The sequence below is a fragment of the Gobio gobio genome (genome assembly GCF_949357685.1).
Source record: "Gobio gobio genome assembly, chromosome: 6".
Lineage (NCBI taxonomy): Eukaryota > Metazoa > Chordata > Actinopteri > Cypriniformes > Gobionidae > Gobio > Gobio gobio.
In genome coordinates, this window is record NC_137102.1 from 16877925 (window position 1) to 16894823 (window position 16899).

General features: G+C 35.5%; 1 protein-coding gene across 1 annotated transcript in view; it reads right to left on the reverse strand.

Annotated features, from left to right (window-relative positions):
* vav3b (vav 3 guanine nucleotide exchange factor b) overlaps nt 1-16899 on the reverse strand; it is a gene marked incomplete at its 5' end in the record, with an annotated part of 71912 nt that overhangs the window by 23951 nt on the left and 31062 nt on the right. Inside the window, 9 exons of the mRNA XM_079818540.1 lie at nt 1612-1645; nt 2015-2037; nt 3792-3883; nt 5887-5988; nt 7937-8046; nt 11860-11992; nt 12080-12165; nt 12428-12514; nt 16245-16313. Of these exons, the coding sequence (XP_079674666.1) occupies nt 1612-1645; nt 2015-2037; nt 3792-3883; nt 5887-5988; nt 7937-8046; nt 11860-11992; nt 12080-12165; nt 12428-12514; nt 16245-16313 (736 nt within the window). The remainder of the gene's footprint in view (nt 1-1611; nt 1646-2014; nt 2038-3791; nt 3884-5886; nt 5989-7936; nt 8047-11859; nt 11993-12079; nt 12166-12427; nt 12515-16244; nt 16314-16899) is intronic.

Consider the following 16899-nt stretch of genomic DNA (forward strand, 5'->3'; position numbering starts at 1 on the left):
CCATGTATTCCCCAGGTAAGCGACGCACACGCACCTGGCCATCCACGTGATGTAAAAGAAAACATGATTCATCAGACCAGGCCACCTTCTTCCATTGCTCCGTGGTCCAGTTCTGATGCTCACGTGGGCACTGTTGGTGCTTTCGGCGGTAGACAGCGGTCAACATGGTCACCCTGACTGGTCTGCGGCTATGCAGCCCCATACGCAACAAACTGTGATGCACTGTGTATTCTATTCTGACACCTTTCTATCAGAACCAGCATTAACTTACTGAACAATTTGAGCTACAGTAGCTTTGATCGGGCCACACGGGCAAGCCTTCGCTCCCCACGTAAATGAGCCTTGCCCATGACCCTGTCGCCAGTTCACCAATGTTCCTTCCTTGGACCACTTTTTATAGATACTGACCACTGCAGACCGGGAACACCCCACACGAGCTGCAGTTTTGGAGGTGCTCTGATCCAGTCGACTAGCCATCACAATTTGGCCCTTGTCAAACTCGCTCAAATCCTTACGCTTGCCCATTTTTCCTGCTTCTAACACATCAACTTTGAGAATGAAATGTTCACTTGCTGCCTAATATATCCCACCCACTAAAGGTGCTGTGATGAAGAGATAATCAGTGTTATTCACTTCACCTTTCATATATCATAATGTTATGCCTGAATATATATATATTCTGAAAAAACAAAAGAAAATCCACATTATAATAAATGGTTATAACTTTTTTATTAATATACATATAATATAATGTGATCATTCTTATTCTATTTATTTTAAAATTATTAAATATTTTCCACTTCCACTTTCTTTATATATATATATATATATATATATATATATATATATATATATATATATATATATATATATATATATATATATATATATATATATATATATATATATATATATATATATATATATATATATATATATATATATATATATATATATATATATATATATATATATATATATATAGGCTCACATAAAGCACACAAATCTCACACACACCATGCTAAACTGTTGTTCTGTGGACTGAAAACATTTTTTTTTTAAATAAATCATTTACAACAGTTACGGGAAGGAGCTGAGGCAGACTGACAGTAGTAAACATAGTTGACAGATCCATGGACTTTTTTTTCCAACGCTACTAGGTTAAAATTTAGAAGAGTCTACTTTCCTTACATTTCTCACCATTTTCAATCACTATTTGGTCTTCACTAGATCATTTTAAATGGTCCTGTGGTATAACTAATTAAATTTTAAAAGTACATATGCATATGATGTATTAAAAGGTCATAAAATCAAGTATAAACTAACTGCTGTTTAAAGAACCGTAGTCATTCTGATGATAAAATGTGTATTGTTATTATCCGGACCGGCCACATAGATCATTCTGAATTCACAGAATCACTTACTAAGTTCCTAGCAATTAGCACTTGAATGAAATTCCTCATATAAACAACAATAAGGGTGATAATGGTGAACAAAAGACTATGTATAGAGCAACACATTTTTAAAATACAGTATATAAAATACTTTTACAGCAGTCTTGAGATCCTCACAGTCTATATACAGAAGCATGCTGAAGACAAAGACACCCACCTGGGTCTTCTTGTTTCCTAGGTGTTGTCTTTCTCTGTGAAATAAGAGAGGAGGGAGAATATCATTAACAGATTCTCTGCAATATGAACACACTCAGCTATTATTATCTGCTTTAAGCAACACTGGTAATAACATTGTCAAAATGATTTTACACTGACACAATGACACGATCTAACAATGATTCTGTCATTCCCATTTAAGACAACATTTTGTCAGTACAGTAAACATACATTTAAAGGAAAAACATATACTTCAGACTGCATTACCCAATACTTTTCCTCTACTTCCAAAGGAAGATAGAGGAAGATCTTTTTATATCACAACCTGGAAATGTCAAGCATTATGTTTTAAGAGTACTGTATGGACAATTGATTTAGATTAAGATTAATGTTGGTTAACTCACCTGTGATTTTTGAACTGCAACACCTGAGATAATAATGAGAGACAGTAAAAGAAAACTGTAAAGGCAGCAAAAAGGCAGTACATGTACAAATTACAATTATGTGGCATTATATTAAGTATTATAGACCTCTCCAGCAAGTAAGTACAGTTAAATTAGTTCAATCAAAAATGGAGAGCCACACTAAAATAATTTTCATACCAAAAACGTCTTTGGTTGGGTTTGATTTTTTAAAAGCGTGAGGCACAGGGCGAATGGAATAGAAAAAAACACAAGGTCTAGAGAGTCGTTTTTAAAAGTTGAACGTCTTTTTACTCTCCCAGGCACTAAACAACTATCTTTTTTGCTGGGTATTATACTGGCAAGAAAAGAAAAAAATATATAATCTTAAACTGGAAATCTTCAGACTCGCCTTGTTTTAAAACTTAGTTAAGTAATGTTAACTGAAATAGTAAATCCTTAATGTTATACGATTGGAAGGTATAGGCTATTTTTGTGTGACCCAAACTCACATCCTTAATTTCAAACTGTGTGACAGTCCTTTCTGGATTACCTCAATTCTGCATTATAGACCTTTATGTAAAGTTCTCTATGCCTATGCCTTTCTATGCCAATGTTAGGCCATTCGTTTTGTTCTTTAATTTATTTTATAATTTTTTTATTTAGCTATTTAGTTATTGTTGCTATGTTCATACTACTTGCTTTGTATATTATCTTAAAAACTTTAACTTTTAACTTGTGCACCGCGTTTTTAGCCGCGAATGCAGTGGTCAAACATTTCTGTCTTGCACATGGTTGCATAGAAAAACAATGGAAAAGGGGCATGCAGCAGAATGCAATAACATTGGCCCTTGAGGGTGTGGAACTTACCAGAATTCTGACCTTTTATTCTTATAGTAAGGGAATATTCTAGCTCTGCATTACCTTCAGACTATGGCATGACAGTTACATTACAACACTGAAATATTTATGTTACCCATGAGCTTGACATGAAAAAGAATCTGGAATCATCTGGGTATAAATTCCAGTATAATTCTGTGAACATCCACCTCTTTTTATGCGCATTTTGGGATGACGCATAAAAATAAAACGTTGGATGGAAATGCCAAGATGCACATAAATTCTAAAAATGCACATAAAAAACATATGTACTCAAGACGGATGCATTTTTTATACAATAAGAAAACATGTGCATGATGGAAACACATGGAATTACAGAATAAATGATTTGATGCACATCAAACGGACTGGACCGATCTCGCACAGCATCTGAAATGCTGTTTTGGTCATTCTGAAATGCCTAAGCAAAGTCTGTTGCCAAAGTGGTTCGGTATAATTACCTAATAATTGGTCTCACACAACTGCGTTCCCGAACAGCAGGCATACGCCTCAAAGAGCAAGTTAACATTACCGTTTATTGCGTTTCGTCTGTGCGCTCTAAGGAGTAATGTATTACAGATACAAACATTATTATATATAGTGGCTTCTCTGACTGCATTAACTTCCATTTTTTTGGTGATATTTATTGGCAGTTTATCAGGAAGTGACGATTTTGTTCTCTTCGTCTGATTGGATGGAAACGGTGCTTTATTCGCAAATGTTTAATGCGATGTTCCAATTTTTCTAATTTCGCAACTTTGAATGGAAAGTAGCTAGTGTGTTGAGTGTATATACGGGAAACCAGGTTGGAAGTTATTTCAGGAAGTGTCCTTTGAGGAACTCTGTCCTTTGTTGTAAAATGTGAAATTACAAAATGGAGAAGCTATTTACTGACCATTACCTGCCCTTCCACAGACCCCTAGTCTTCCCAGACAGCCCTTGTGAGCGCCGTTTCCACATTTAGTACAAAGGTAGCCTTGGTTAAAAATTCCCCTGAAAAGCAGGAGGATAGAAAATGTCACATGGATCAACGCTGACTTTCATTCATTTACATACATGCAACATACATGACTATTATAGACCCCATCAAATCAAACAAGTTTTATGACTTTTAGGCCATGCCATTTAGCTTTAATAGACCTTAGTCAGGGTAGCATCATATTTAATTTTTGACAGAAATAAAAACAGGGCTGTGAGGGACAGAAGTACAGTGTGTTCCATGGATTGTAACAACATGCCAATTGTTCTCCCGATGAAACGTTCAATAGATAAAAACGCCATAAATTTAGGGGACTTCATACATATTATTGTAAATACTGTAAAGGCCTATTCACACAAAGAACAATAACTATTAGCGTCCACACCAATGTACGTTAACACTCTGTTTATTATAAGCGAGCGCTGCAGTTTTGTCATGTAGCATTTTAAATGCTCGAGCTCTTTAAAGCAGGATGGATTCTGGCTGTCAATGTTTTTACCGTTCATCAACTGGAAAAAAAAACATTCTGAAAGTGATTCTAATGACAGTTTCTCCCACTACAACCTACAACCATTTAATTTATTCAAATTTACAACTAAATCTTTATTATTATCAGTATTTATTGCCTTGGTGTGAATGGCCCTGTCCCAAATGACATCCCAATGTGCGCATGAGCTTGTGATTCTCCTTCCAGTGATAAAGAGAATGCCAGTCAGGAGAACCTGAAGAAGGAGCCACAGACCAAAGTGGAGGAGAGCATGTCCGTTAAGTCCACTATACTGTAGGGCAGGGGTGTCCATTCCTGTTCCTGGAACAGCTAATCAGCTAATACTAGCTCGTCTGTAATATTCATCCAAATCATAGACCTCTATATAAAATGAATTGATATTAAATTGTAAATGTGTTCAGCATTCTACAACAAATATTCATCTGATTTTCTAGATTATTTTAAGTCATAAAGTGAGCAGGATATATAAAAATGTTGTGTATGGCTTCGACAGTCATGTACTGAGCCCTCCCCAGCTCTACAGCGCCCCACATTTTCCCCAGTGTAAATATGTGGTGAAAAATGGAACTGTAGCGCACTCTAATTAAGAGCCATTGAGAGGTTATTTTCACATTATCTTACGTAAACCTTAGCTCCAGACCAAGACAAAATCAATCAAAACAGCTGTGTATATTAGTTTGCATCAGGTCAGTAACTAGTTATAACTAGTCAGTAGCATGTCTGTTCTTGCTATGTGGAGTAGTTACTTCAAATGAATGAAAGTACAAATCCTTTAGTTTTTTAAATGTGCTCTTGATTCACAAGAGCACATTTAAACTAAAGGATTTGTACTTTATATAGTTCTGTTGTTTGTTTTATGTTTGTTCTGAGAATAGACATTACTTTCTTTTCCTCACTGGAATTCCTCCACAACTCTTCTGAGGCAATAAAGACTACATTAAAGCAATTCTAAGTGCCACCCTCAGGCTGAATAACGCAAGGACACTAAAACTCTGCCAAAAGTGTGTATGCATATTCAGCAATTAGAATATTCCAAGCAGGTGTGTTGAGGCAAGTTGGAGCTACACCCTCCAGGACCAATTTTGGACACCCCTGCCGTTAGGCTGCCGATTTGCACCCTCGATGCGCACTTTTGTGAAGCCTGTGAGCTATGCAGCAGACTTCTAACCGACAGTCAAACTGGCATTACATCACAAAAGCGTGGACTTGTAAGATTGTGAGGGTTTAGGGTTCCATTTGGCATAGTGCCTCTCTCTCCCATCCTTGTTTTCATCTGTGTAAAATGTAATATGGCATCTACCACAACTTTTGTCTGTATGCTACTCCAAAACTGTTTTCAAAGAAATGTATACACATTTAGAACATCACTGGACAAAAAGCACAGAAAAATGCAATAAAGCAATTTCATAAGGTCTTTAAACACTATTGTAATGATCTGACTGGTTAATAATGATTAACTTGTTTCAGAACACAATTAACGCCAGCCTCAGAAGTGCAATGACAGCTCACCTGAGAAGCATATGACAGGAGCTGCAGGTGGTGGCCCTCTCGAAAGTGTGCATTCTGAATTGGTGAGAGTTAAACGTGGCATTCTCTGGGCGAATATTAGATCTGAAATGGAAAATGGTAAATATGGAAGGAAAAACGATGTGGTGCAAAGTTGACTGATTTGAAAAATGAGCACATGACAAACTAACTGTTTGAGTTAAACTGCATATTTAAGAGGCCAGAGACAATGGGGGCGGAGCGTTGCTGAATGTTGTGGTCCATGGGGGATGGAACCAAAACTTCCAATCAAGAGCAGTGGGGAAGCTCTTTACCCGAACGACTCTAAGATTGATTCCTGCATCAAGAGAGCGGTGTGCATGCAGCAGGTGTAATTTGTTGTTTGAATGCACCTTTCAGATCATCACGCAGTCAACCACATGTATACGTGTGCATACAGAACACATTTTTTAAAGGGTGACATAAATCAAGCGGGCAAGGAAACATCATTTCAGACTCTCGGCACGAGGGACGGCGTATCCTCTTGAACCTACACAATTTCCAAATCAGAACTCTCGTTAGTTTCCCCTCCATCTCTCTTTTCATTTCTTTCAGCGTAGCCCTTGTAAATACACTGTGCCATCAAATCTCAACAGCATCCTAGGTGCAGAATGTCACCATGTACTACAGCGAAGTAAGCTGCTTGAAATCAAATGACATCGATATAATCATGTTGGGCGCCTTATTGAATAGATGATGTGTGCAAACATTTTCTCAAACATAAAAAAGTAGATGTTTCCTATTGTCATGTGCACTATTCTGGAATTTGCATTACCAGTTTGAAAGAGTGAAAGATCCCCCCCAACCAATTTCAAATTTTCACATTTTATTAATTAGTAGTTCATTTAAAATGACAAATTGTAATTTACTCAATTTCAAAAAACACTTTTCTTAAAGGAACAGTATGTAAGTTTTTTGCCGCTAGATTATTCATAACAACAAAGGTGTAGCTTGATGATCCGAGGGACTTGGGCAAAAGTCATGTTCATGGATGACCGAATTTATTAAAGTTTTATTAACGTCACAGTGGTATGAAGCAGGGCGGGCCAAGCCCCATGGGAGTGATTGCTAATGAAAGACACCAGCACGAAACACCGGTCTTGAGACCAGCAGAGCTTTTATTATGCTTATGCTGCAGTCGTTGCGTAAAAAACAAACATACTAAATACTTTTGAGTGTGTTGAAAGTTATTTTAAAACTTTACTCCGTGCGTTTGTTCGGTGGTTGTTATGAGAGACTTGTTGCACTTTTAATATCAATATTAGAATATTATATTAATAAAAGCTGGATGACTTATGTTGCTAAATGACATGCAATTAATTTGAATATATGATGGCGAAAGCGCGCTCTGATTATGCTACGTTAGCCACTTGACAAAACAGTGTTGTCTCTGAGGCATGGTAAAAACATGGTACTCGTGGTAAATCACTTAAACAAGCAATTCAAACAATAAGACTAACCGTGTTGAGATATATAACAATGATCAGTTTTCTGTTGATAAATGTATCCAAAAAGTTGCTCACCTGTCTAATAAAACACATAATATATTAAAGCGTCTTTGATGTTTCCATGGTTTATACGAAAATCAAGGGTAGTGCAGATGTGCCGTTATTGACTGTGTCCTGGTTAAAATTGCAGATTTCTCTGGATTTAAACATTGCTGGAAACTTTTAGGATAATGTACGTACACAAGTCAACAAAATGCATAACATTGTTCTAGTGGTTTTTGGATATATTGATCTAAAAATCTTACATATTGTGCCTTTAAGTTGGATCTCAGTAATTTGGTTAACAGCTCAATGGAGGGGAAGATTATCAGGGAATAATTACTTCAACTCATACCTTCCAGTACCTTTTATGTTATTTTTAAAGCTTTAATGCTCCAGTTCTTTAAAAAAAAAAAAGAGCAAAACAAAAAAAACTTCTCCTTTTGTGTTCCACTGAACAAAGAAAGTTTGGGACAGCAAATGTGACAGAACTGTGATTATTGGGAGGACCAAAGTTTCAAACTCACATGGCCATCTCAAACTGGTCCAGCCATTTCTTCTTTAGCTCTTTTGTCTTGAACAGGAACTCAAATCCACTCTGCCCCTGCTGGTGTGTGAGGAAGAACCCGTAGAACCACTGCCAGAGGACAAGACAGAGCAAAATTACTGCTTAAAGACTTATATGTAAATACCTAACTTTCAAATATGCATATACATTAAGACATTTTGTAATAAGTGGCACAAAAAGTTGATGTAATGGAAATCTAAGGGGTTGTAGTGTTTTGTTTAAAGCTGTGATTGGAGATGGCAGTGAGGCTTGGTGGGTGAGGGGAAAGGGGCTCATTTTATTTTACACAGTAATAGAGAGCCAGAGGCAACCTTGAGGGAATGGACACATTCATCACCAACTATTCAGTGTGTATGTGAAAATGTGTATGTGTGTGTGCATGAGTACATTTGTGTGGCGTAGCATTTATGCAGACTACTGTTGCAGCATCCCATCCTTGTCTCTGTCCAGGCCAGTGTTGTAAAACTAAAACTATTAAATATAATTTGTAGTAATTGAAATAAATCTGAAATAAAATATAATATAAGCATTAGATTAAAAAAACTTCAACTTAAATGAAATTTCGAAAATTTGCCTTAGCAATCATTTGAAATAAGTTCTAAAATTACTAAAACTAAAAGTGCAATAAAAATAAATTGAAGCTAAATAAAAATATAAAAAAATGACAAAAGCACAAAAGAATACTAAAATTAAAAACTGAATTGAAAACTATAAAAGTTAAAGTTAAATCAAAATATTAATAAATACTATAATACAAGAGGTTAATAATAACAAACCTGACATAATGCTCAACAAATCTATAGTTAATGTAAAAAGAATATGAAAATGAGCTACCAGAGTTTTGAAATTAAATTTGCTTAATGCAGTCAATAAATTTATTTAATTTAACATTAAAAGCATAATACTCTGTTCTGCGTGTTATCGAAACACTGAAATATGAGCATGTGTTCAGTTCATGCACACAGAAAAAAAAAATACATATCTTTCAATAAAAGGGAAAAAAAACTTCTTATCAGCCAAGTAATAGCAGTAATAGCAGTCAGTTTATAAAACAGTTTATTTAAATATTATTACAGCTCTGGTCTGCAATATCAAATTAAAAGTAATACTATTACAAACTTATATTTAAGTAAATTTATTATAAATAAAATTATTATAAAGTTTTACCATATTCTTAAAGATTTATATGTGACCATGTGTGTGTGTGTGTGTGTGTGTGTGTGTGTGCATGCGTTTTGTGGTTGAAGGAATAAGATCCATCAGTGTATTAAGTGTGTGTATGTGTCCTGAGGAGGGGCAGAAAGGCACTTCAAACAGAAAAGCCAGCAGGGCTTTGCCTGGCCAAGGTCTCCTTGAGACAGATTTCACCAGACCATCTGTTCAGAAGAAACCTTCCTTTTGGTGAAAGGCATAAAAGAGAAAAAAATATCAAAAGTTTAAAGACACATCCGCATTATTTTTACATCTGTATGACTATTGCTAAGCCCAAAAAGAACATCAAAAAAACCAAAGGTAGCCTGAGGATGAGCTGTCTGCCTTCACGGACTGAAAAAAGTACACAGTTCTGCAACCTCTATACAAACACAATTTAATATGGCCTCTTCTGATTTACACAACACGGGATACTCTCCACAATCAACACAGACTTTAGACTGTTTATTGTCAAAAGCAACCAAGTCTTTCCACAGCAGTTGGTTCAGCATGCAGAATTTGACTTGACATGCAGCAGCGATCCGTCACCATCCATCAACCCTCATAAAGAGCAGTAACATCTGTCTGCAACAGTCTGTGATGGGCTCTCCAGCCTGATCTCAGTTACACACTATTACAGACCTGGCTGTTAAATTGTAGGCTGTTGAATGACAGTTGACTCACATATACAGGCATAGCTTTTTAGTTGATACATTTAAATATAAATATGCGTGAGAATAAAAAATATTTAAAAAATATTAAAAATTTGCTGTCAATTGCCTGTTTAAATTACGTAACTTTAAGAAGATTTATTGAGTTTATAACTTGAATAGTTTGCTTCATGCTTTTAAATGACTTTGAATACATTATTATGTACTTCATATCATTTCTATAAGAAACAACAATTAAAAGGGCAACACTGCATAAATGGCCATCTCATGAAAATATATTTTATATATACACTATATTTTTGGGACACCCCTCAAAATAATTGAATTCAAGCGTTCCAATCACTTCCATGGCCAAAGGTGTATAAATCAAGCACCAAGGCATGAAGAGTTGCAGACTGCTTCAACAAACATTTGTGAAAGAATGGGTCGCTCTCAGGAGCTGAGTGAATTCAAGTGTTGTACCATGATAGGTTGCCACCTGTCCAATAAGTCCATTTGGGAAATTTCCTCACTACTAAATATTCCACGGTCAACAGCAACTCCACGAAAGAAGTCAGCACATGCTGAGGCACAACTTTCTGCAGAGTCAATAGCTACAGACCTCCAAAATTCGTGTGGCCTTCAGATTAGCTCAAGAACATTGCATTGAGAGCTTAATGGAATGGGTTTCCATGACTGAGCAGCTGCATCCAAGCCTTACATCACCAAGTGCAATGCAAAGCTTGGATGCAGTGGAGTAAAGCACGCCGCCACGGACTCTAGAGCAATCACTGGACAAACGTGACCAATCACGCATCTCTATCTAGATATCTAATGGACGAGTCTGGGTTTTGCCAGGAGAACCGTATTTGCCTGACTGCATTGTGCTAAGTGTAAAGTTTGGTGGGGGGGGGATTATGGTGTGCGATTGTTTTTCAGGAATTGGGCTTGGCCCCTTAAGTTCCAGTGAAAGGAACACTTAATGCTTTAGCATGCCTAGACATTTTGGACAATTTCATGCTCCCAACTTTGTGGGAACAGTTTGGGGATGGCCCCTTCCTGTTCCAACATGACTGCGCACCAGTACACAAAGCAAGGTCCATAGAGACATGGATGAGCGAGTTTGGTGTGGAGGAACTTGACTGGCCTGCACAGAGTCCTGACCTCAACCCGATAGAACACCTTTGGGATGAATTAGAGCGGTGACTGCGAGCCAGGCCTTCTCGTCCAACATCAGTGCCTGACCTCACAAAAGACCTTCTAGAAGAATGTTTTTTAAAATTCCCATAAACGCACTCCTAAACCTTGTGGAAAGCCTTCCCAGAAGAGTTGAAGCTGTACCTGCAAAGGGTGGGCCAACTCCATATCAAAGCATACAGCTTAAGAATGTGATGTCATTAAAGTTCATGTGCATGTAAAGGCAGACGTTCAATTTATTTGAAGTATATTGTAATTGTAAAACGGCACTGAGATGAAGTACTTCCTGAGAGTTGTTTGAATGTTTGTTATTTTTTCAGCATTATTTATTTGATCTAAAAAAAAATTTTTACAGTGTGTATACGATCAGAAATGATAAATACCTCAACTTTTCCTATGCACTGAAAATTTTACTGACTTATGCGGTTTCAAAGAGCTTACAACAGCACAACTAATTTGCATAAAAATGCACTTTGATAAGTCACACCGTCCTTAAAATGGTTTGGATTTTGCTAGAATATCCTACAGTATCCTAGAGGACATAAACACTTTTTTCAGAGAAAAAAAAAAATCAGCAAAGACTATTTTATGACACTCTAACAAATCAAAAGAGATCTAAGTGGGAGTAATTAGGAGCCATGTTTGGAGGAGACAAGAACACTGGAGTGATTCTATTCTGCAGTACACCTGAACCGTGCCCGTCCGACCTCTATAAAACCCTTCAGAATGGAACAATGTGATGAATATGAGCAGATGCTGGGATCATGAAAAAAATATGACTGTTTGATGTTAGGGGAGCAGTTTTCTGAGCCTACAAACTCCTGTTACTATGTTTCTCACTGACCTTTCTGTTGTCCTTATCAGTGGTGGGGTTATTGGTGATCTTGAAATTATTGAGGTCGATCACTTCCTTCATCTCATAGTTGTCCCCACGCCTCTTGCAGACGATTACAGCGATGTCGAACAAAAAAATATGTCTGCAGCATCGACATGTCATGACATGGGATGGGATGAAAGTAAAAACAAAAGTGAACTGCAGAAAAGGTTTTTGCCTTAAGCCTCACCTGTCCTGTCTACGCTTGTCCACATTTGACAACAAACGGACTTCACCGTCACCCTTTGGTCTTCCGTACAAAAGTAAGCACTCATTCTGTGAAGGAAGTTCATGGACAGACATTTACATTTACGCATTTGGCAGACGCTTTTATCCAAAGCAACTTACATTGCATTCAAGGTACACATTTTACATTTTGTCAATTCTTGCTTTCCCTGGGAATCGAACCCATGACCTTGGCGTTGCTAGCGCCATGCTCTACTGTTTGAGCTATAGGAAAGCCAGACATGAAAACAATAATGACGTAAGTAGACTATGCTTTTAAAAGCAGAGGTCATGCTTATTATGTACAACTTACCAAATTCTCAATGGATCTCTGATACTGGTCAATCTCCCTCAGAGTCTCAACGTCTCTTTTCACCTCATTTACATACTGGGCTAAATCCTGTTTAAAGGAAAATAAAATGACCTAGATTTTTGCATATATAATATACACTATTATATGGAAAATAATTTAACAAATGAAACAGGAAAATAAACAGAAGAAACAGAATGTTAATACAGTTTTGGTAACACTTTTTTATCTGTCCTTGTTACACATTAAATGAACAGAATTTACTACAGAAATAACAGTCAACTATGCTTAATTACAAGAAACGAACACTAAACCAATAGCTGACCCTAAAACTATATTTAAAAAAATAAATAAATAAAAAAACTTTAAAGAAATGTTGATGTAAAATATACACTACTGTTCAAACTTTCTGAGTCTGAGATTTTTTATGTTTTGAAAGAAGTCTCCCCTTACGAAAAAGAATTATACTTCAAGTTCATTTTATGAAGTATAAGTAATGTTCAAGTATATTTTTAAGTATACTTTATGTAGTAAGTATACTAATATGCTGTACTAGCGGTAAACTTCTAAGTGTACTATTTCAATACTGCTTGGGACTAAATTGGCCCACTTTTAGTATATAAAAGTATACGTCTAAAGGATTAGTTCACCTCAAAATGAAAATTTCCTGATAATTTACTTACCCCAATGCCACCCAAGATGTCCATGTCTTTCTTTCTTCAGTGGAAAAGAAATTAAGTTTTTTAAGGAAAACATTTCAGGATTTTTCTCCACACAATGGACTTAAATTGCAACCAAAATATTGAATGCCACATCAATGCAGTTTCAAAGGGCTTTGAAGTGCTTCAAATGGTACTGCGCGATCCCAGCTGAGGAATAGGGTCTTATCTAGCGAAACAATCTGTCATTTTCTAAAAGAAAATTCTAATGTATATCCTTTTTAACCACAATTGATCGTCTTGTGTTGGTCTGCAACGAGCCAGGCATTACGTAACGTACGTTGAAAAGGTCACGCTGAACGTGGGCGGAAATCCTGAAATGTTTTCCTTAAAAAACGTAATTTATTTTCCACTGAAGAAAGAAAGACATGGACATCTTGGATGGCATTGGGGTGAGTAAATTTTGAGGTGAACTAATCCTTTAAGTGTCCTATAAGTTTAACAGTAGTAAACTTTAAGTGCACAACTAGGTTTCTCAAGTGAACTTATAAGTATATTAGTAGTTTACTATCTTAATAAAAGTAGTACATTTTCTTAGTTTATGAAAGTAAAGTCTAACAATTAAAGTAGGCCACTCACAGTAAACTACTAGTTTACTAGTTTATACTGCAAGTATACTTGTAAGTTTTCTTTAAGTGAACATAACATACTTATAGTTATTTTTGCACTTTCAGTGTACTACTATGTTCAAATGTAGATATTAATTTTTTATACTTGAAATATAACTAACTTATTTTAAAAACATTTTATTATAGCTTCATGCATCCTTTTTGATCAACACTTGAATGCGGGTAAATTTCATAAAGAAAGGCAACATTTTAAACAAACACATTTTTGTCAAAGACTACACCTTGATCGGATTCAGAATGATGATCAAAACACAGATGGAGTAGATTAAATACATCAACACCCCCTCAACACCGTTACTCCAACCTTTAGGGTCACATGATCCTTCAGAAACTTATCAATGTTGAAAACAGTTGTGTTGCTTAATATTTTTATAGAAACTGTGATACATTTTTTTCAGGATTCTATAATGAATAGAAAGAACAGCATTTATTTAAAATAACATTATAAATGTGTTTGTCACTTTTGATACATTTAAATGTGTCCTTGCTAAATAAAAGTAATAAAAAATAAAATAAAAAAATTATTATATATAAAATATACTTTTGAGTGGTAGCGTATATAATACATTACATGAAACATGTCAGATTTGTCAGATGTCACTATTTCTATTTTACTAGTCAGACAAGTAAATTTGTGACGTTGATAATGTAAAAAATCCCATCATGCTGGAGAACATGATTATTAGGTTTGCTGTCATTAAAGCAAAAGACAAATAAACCATTATGAAAAAGACAATTCACCTTCATTTTCAAATCAACTGACTCAAAATGCGTTGATAACACAGTATAATTAGTAATAAAAGAATTATGAAATGAATGAAAAATAAAATATATGCAGTATTTATCTCTCCACAGGAAATTATTTCATTTCATCAGCGAGTACAAACATCTCTAGATACCAAAAGGGGCCTTTCAAAAGACCCCACTGGGATGACGTGGATCTCGGCTGATTTCCATTTTAAAAGGCAGCCTCTGCTCAAACACTCACTTATGAGTCTAAATTAAACACACCATTTCACAGGCAGGCAGGTAGATGAGTTCAATCCCTGTCTGAGCAACTCTCACCGCTCCCATTCAGCTAAACCAATCAACACTGAAAGGATAATTCCAACAAATTAAATCATCGCAGGCCTCTGTTCCATTACTGCTCCTCACATAGCCATTAATCTGCTTTCCACCTACTCTGCCAGTGAGACAGAAATGAGCCGTTGACATCACTTCACGTATAGAACCTCATAATATCTCAACGTTATTAAAGAACATTACTAAGTATATGCAGGAATGATCTAATGTCATATTCTAAACAGAAATCAAGACTGGTAATAAGTGTGACCTTAAAAATGAGAGTTTTGTGGCTTTTAGTCTACGTATGTGTGTTAAATCCTGAACATTGACGAAACTGCACAGTACTACATAAAGTACATAACACCGGCAACCAGCTAGCAAGTAGCCATTCATGGTTCATGACAGCGACAAAACTAAAGTCTATTGGCTACTTTAAAAGGGACAAGCTCTGCCAGACATTAAGTTTCAATAGGAAACGTATCAAACAGGAAAGAAAACTGTACTTGTAAAGACATTTCAAGAGTTCTTTAAAGGTGCAGTAAGCGATTTCTGAGAAACACTGTTAAAAGTAGTGATGGGTGATTTCGAAACACTGCTTTATGAACCTTCGAAAGCTTTACGAATCTTTGTTTCGAATTAGTGGTTCGGAGCATGCATCAAACTGCCAAAGTCACATGATTACAGTAAACGAGGCTTTGTTTCGTCATAACTGTTTCAAATTTATGCTTCAACGATGGGGGGATATGGGGTTTGTGGGATGATCTGTGAACCCATGAATCATGTGGATTCACTGAAATCGTCCCCTAGTGGCGAACATTGAACAAGTGTCTATAGGTTTTACCTGATTTCTGATCATTTTATACATTTGTTGACATTTTAATTTTATTTTTAATTAGACATTAGTATAATTCAAATGAATAATAGTAGCTAATAGTCTCATATTGGCCTGTTTAGCTGAGCCATCCATGGAACAAACAAAACAAGACCTAAAAATTGATAAAAGAACACATTTAATATTGATATTTAATCACTTGATATTTAATCTTATAAAATGATTAGTTAATTGCATTTGATAGATTTTACTTTCAATAAAACATTTGCAATGGGTTTGTAAAAGGTGTTTTAATGTGTGAGTTTTTGTTGCATTTTTCCCTGTTCTGACCAGCAGGAGTCACCAGTGTGTGGCATTTCAAACGCTTCGAAACAGTGAATCATTTTGCGAAGCAATAGGTCCAATTGATTCAAAGCTTTGAAAAGCAATGAAGGAAGGTGTGTTTGTTTGGGTTGATTTAAAAAATAATTTTCTCAGAAATTGCTTTCTGCACCTTTAAGCATTTAATAATATCTAAAAATTGCTGTACTTTCTGCAAGTTTTTGCTGTAGATTCCATAAAAAATCTATACTTACTCTCATGGCATCAAGGGCTACTCGTAGGTTGCTCTTTTCTGTGGTGTCATTAGTATATTTGACCAATTCCTATAAGACAATTCAAAGAAAAAAAGTTAATTGTTTAAATACATCTCTTCTTAGATGAGCATGTTTTATATTTCTGAAAGTAAATTTTGGACTATAAAGTCAAAATGTCAAGTAATATTGTCCAGATACCACAATGAAAGAAAAAAAGCCTAATTGAAACTTGAAATTCTTGAAAAGAAAGTAGTAGTTTGGCATAATCTTTCATAATTTTTTATTAGAAATTTTTTTTTTTACATTTAACATTTAAATATTTCATCCCATGATATGCAGGGAAAAAATAAGACAATTTATAATTTTTTTATTTCATTGTATTATTTGGTTTCATTGTTTTGGGGGTAAATTGTGGCCATGTTAATATTGTGGCTAATATTATTTTTTAAATTGTGGCCACAATATAATATAATTCCCATACAAATGTTCTTCACTGATTATTAATATTTGAAAAATGTTTAAAATCAAATCATGAGGTGAGGCTTACAAAGATTAAACTTTATTGCAAATTAAATATTTTTGTGAAAATGGTGCATGTATTTCTTGGAGACCTATATGTGACCTGCCTGGACCACAAAACACGTCATAAGTCGCA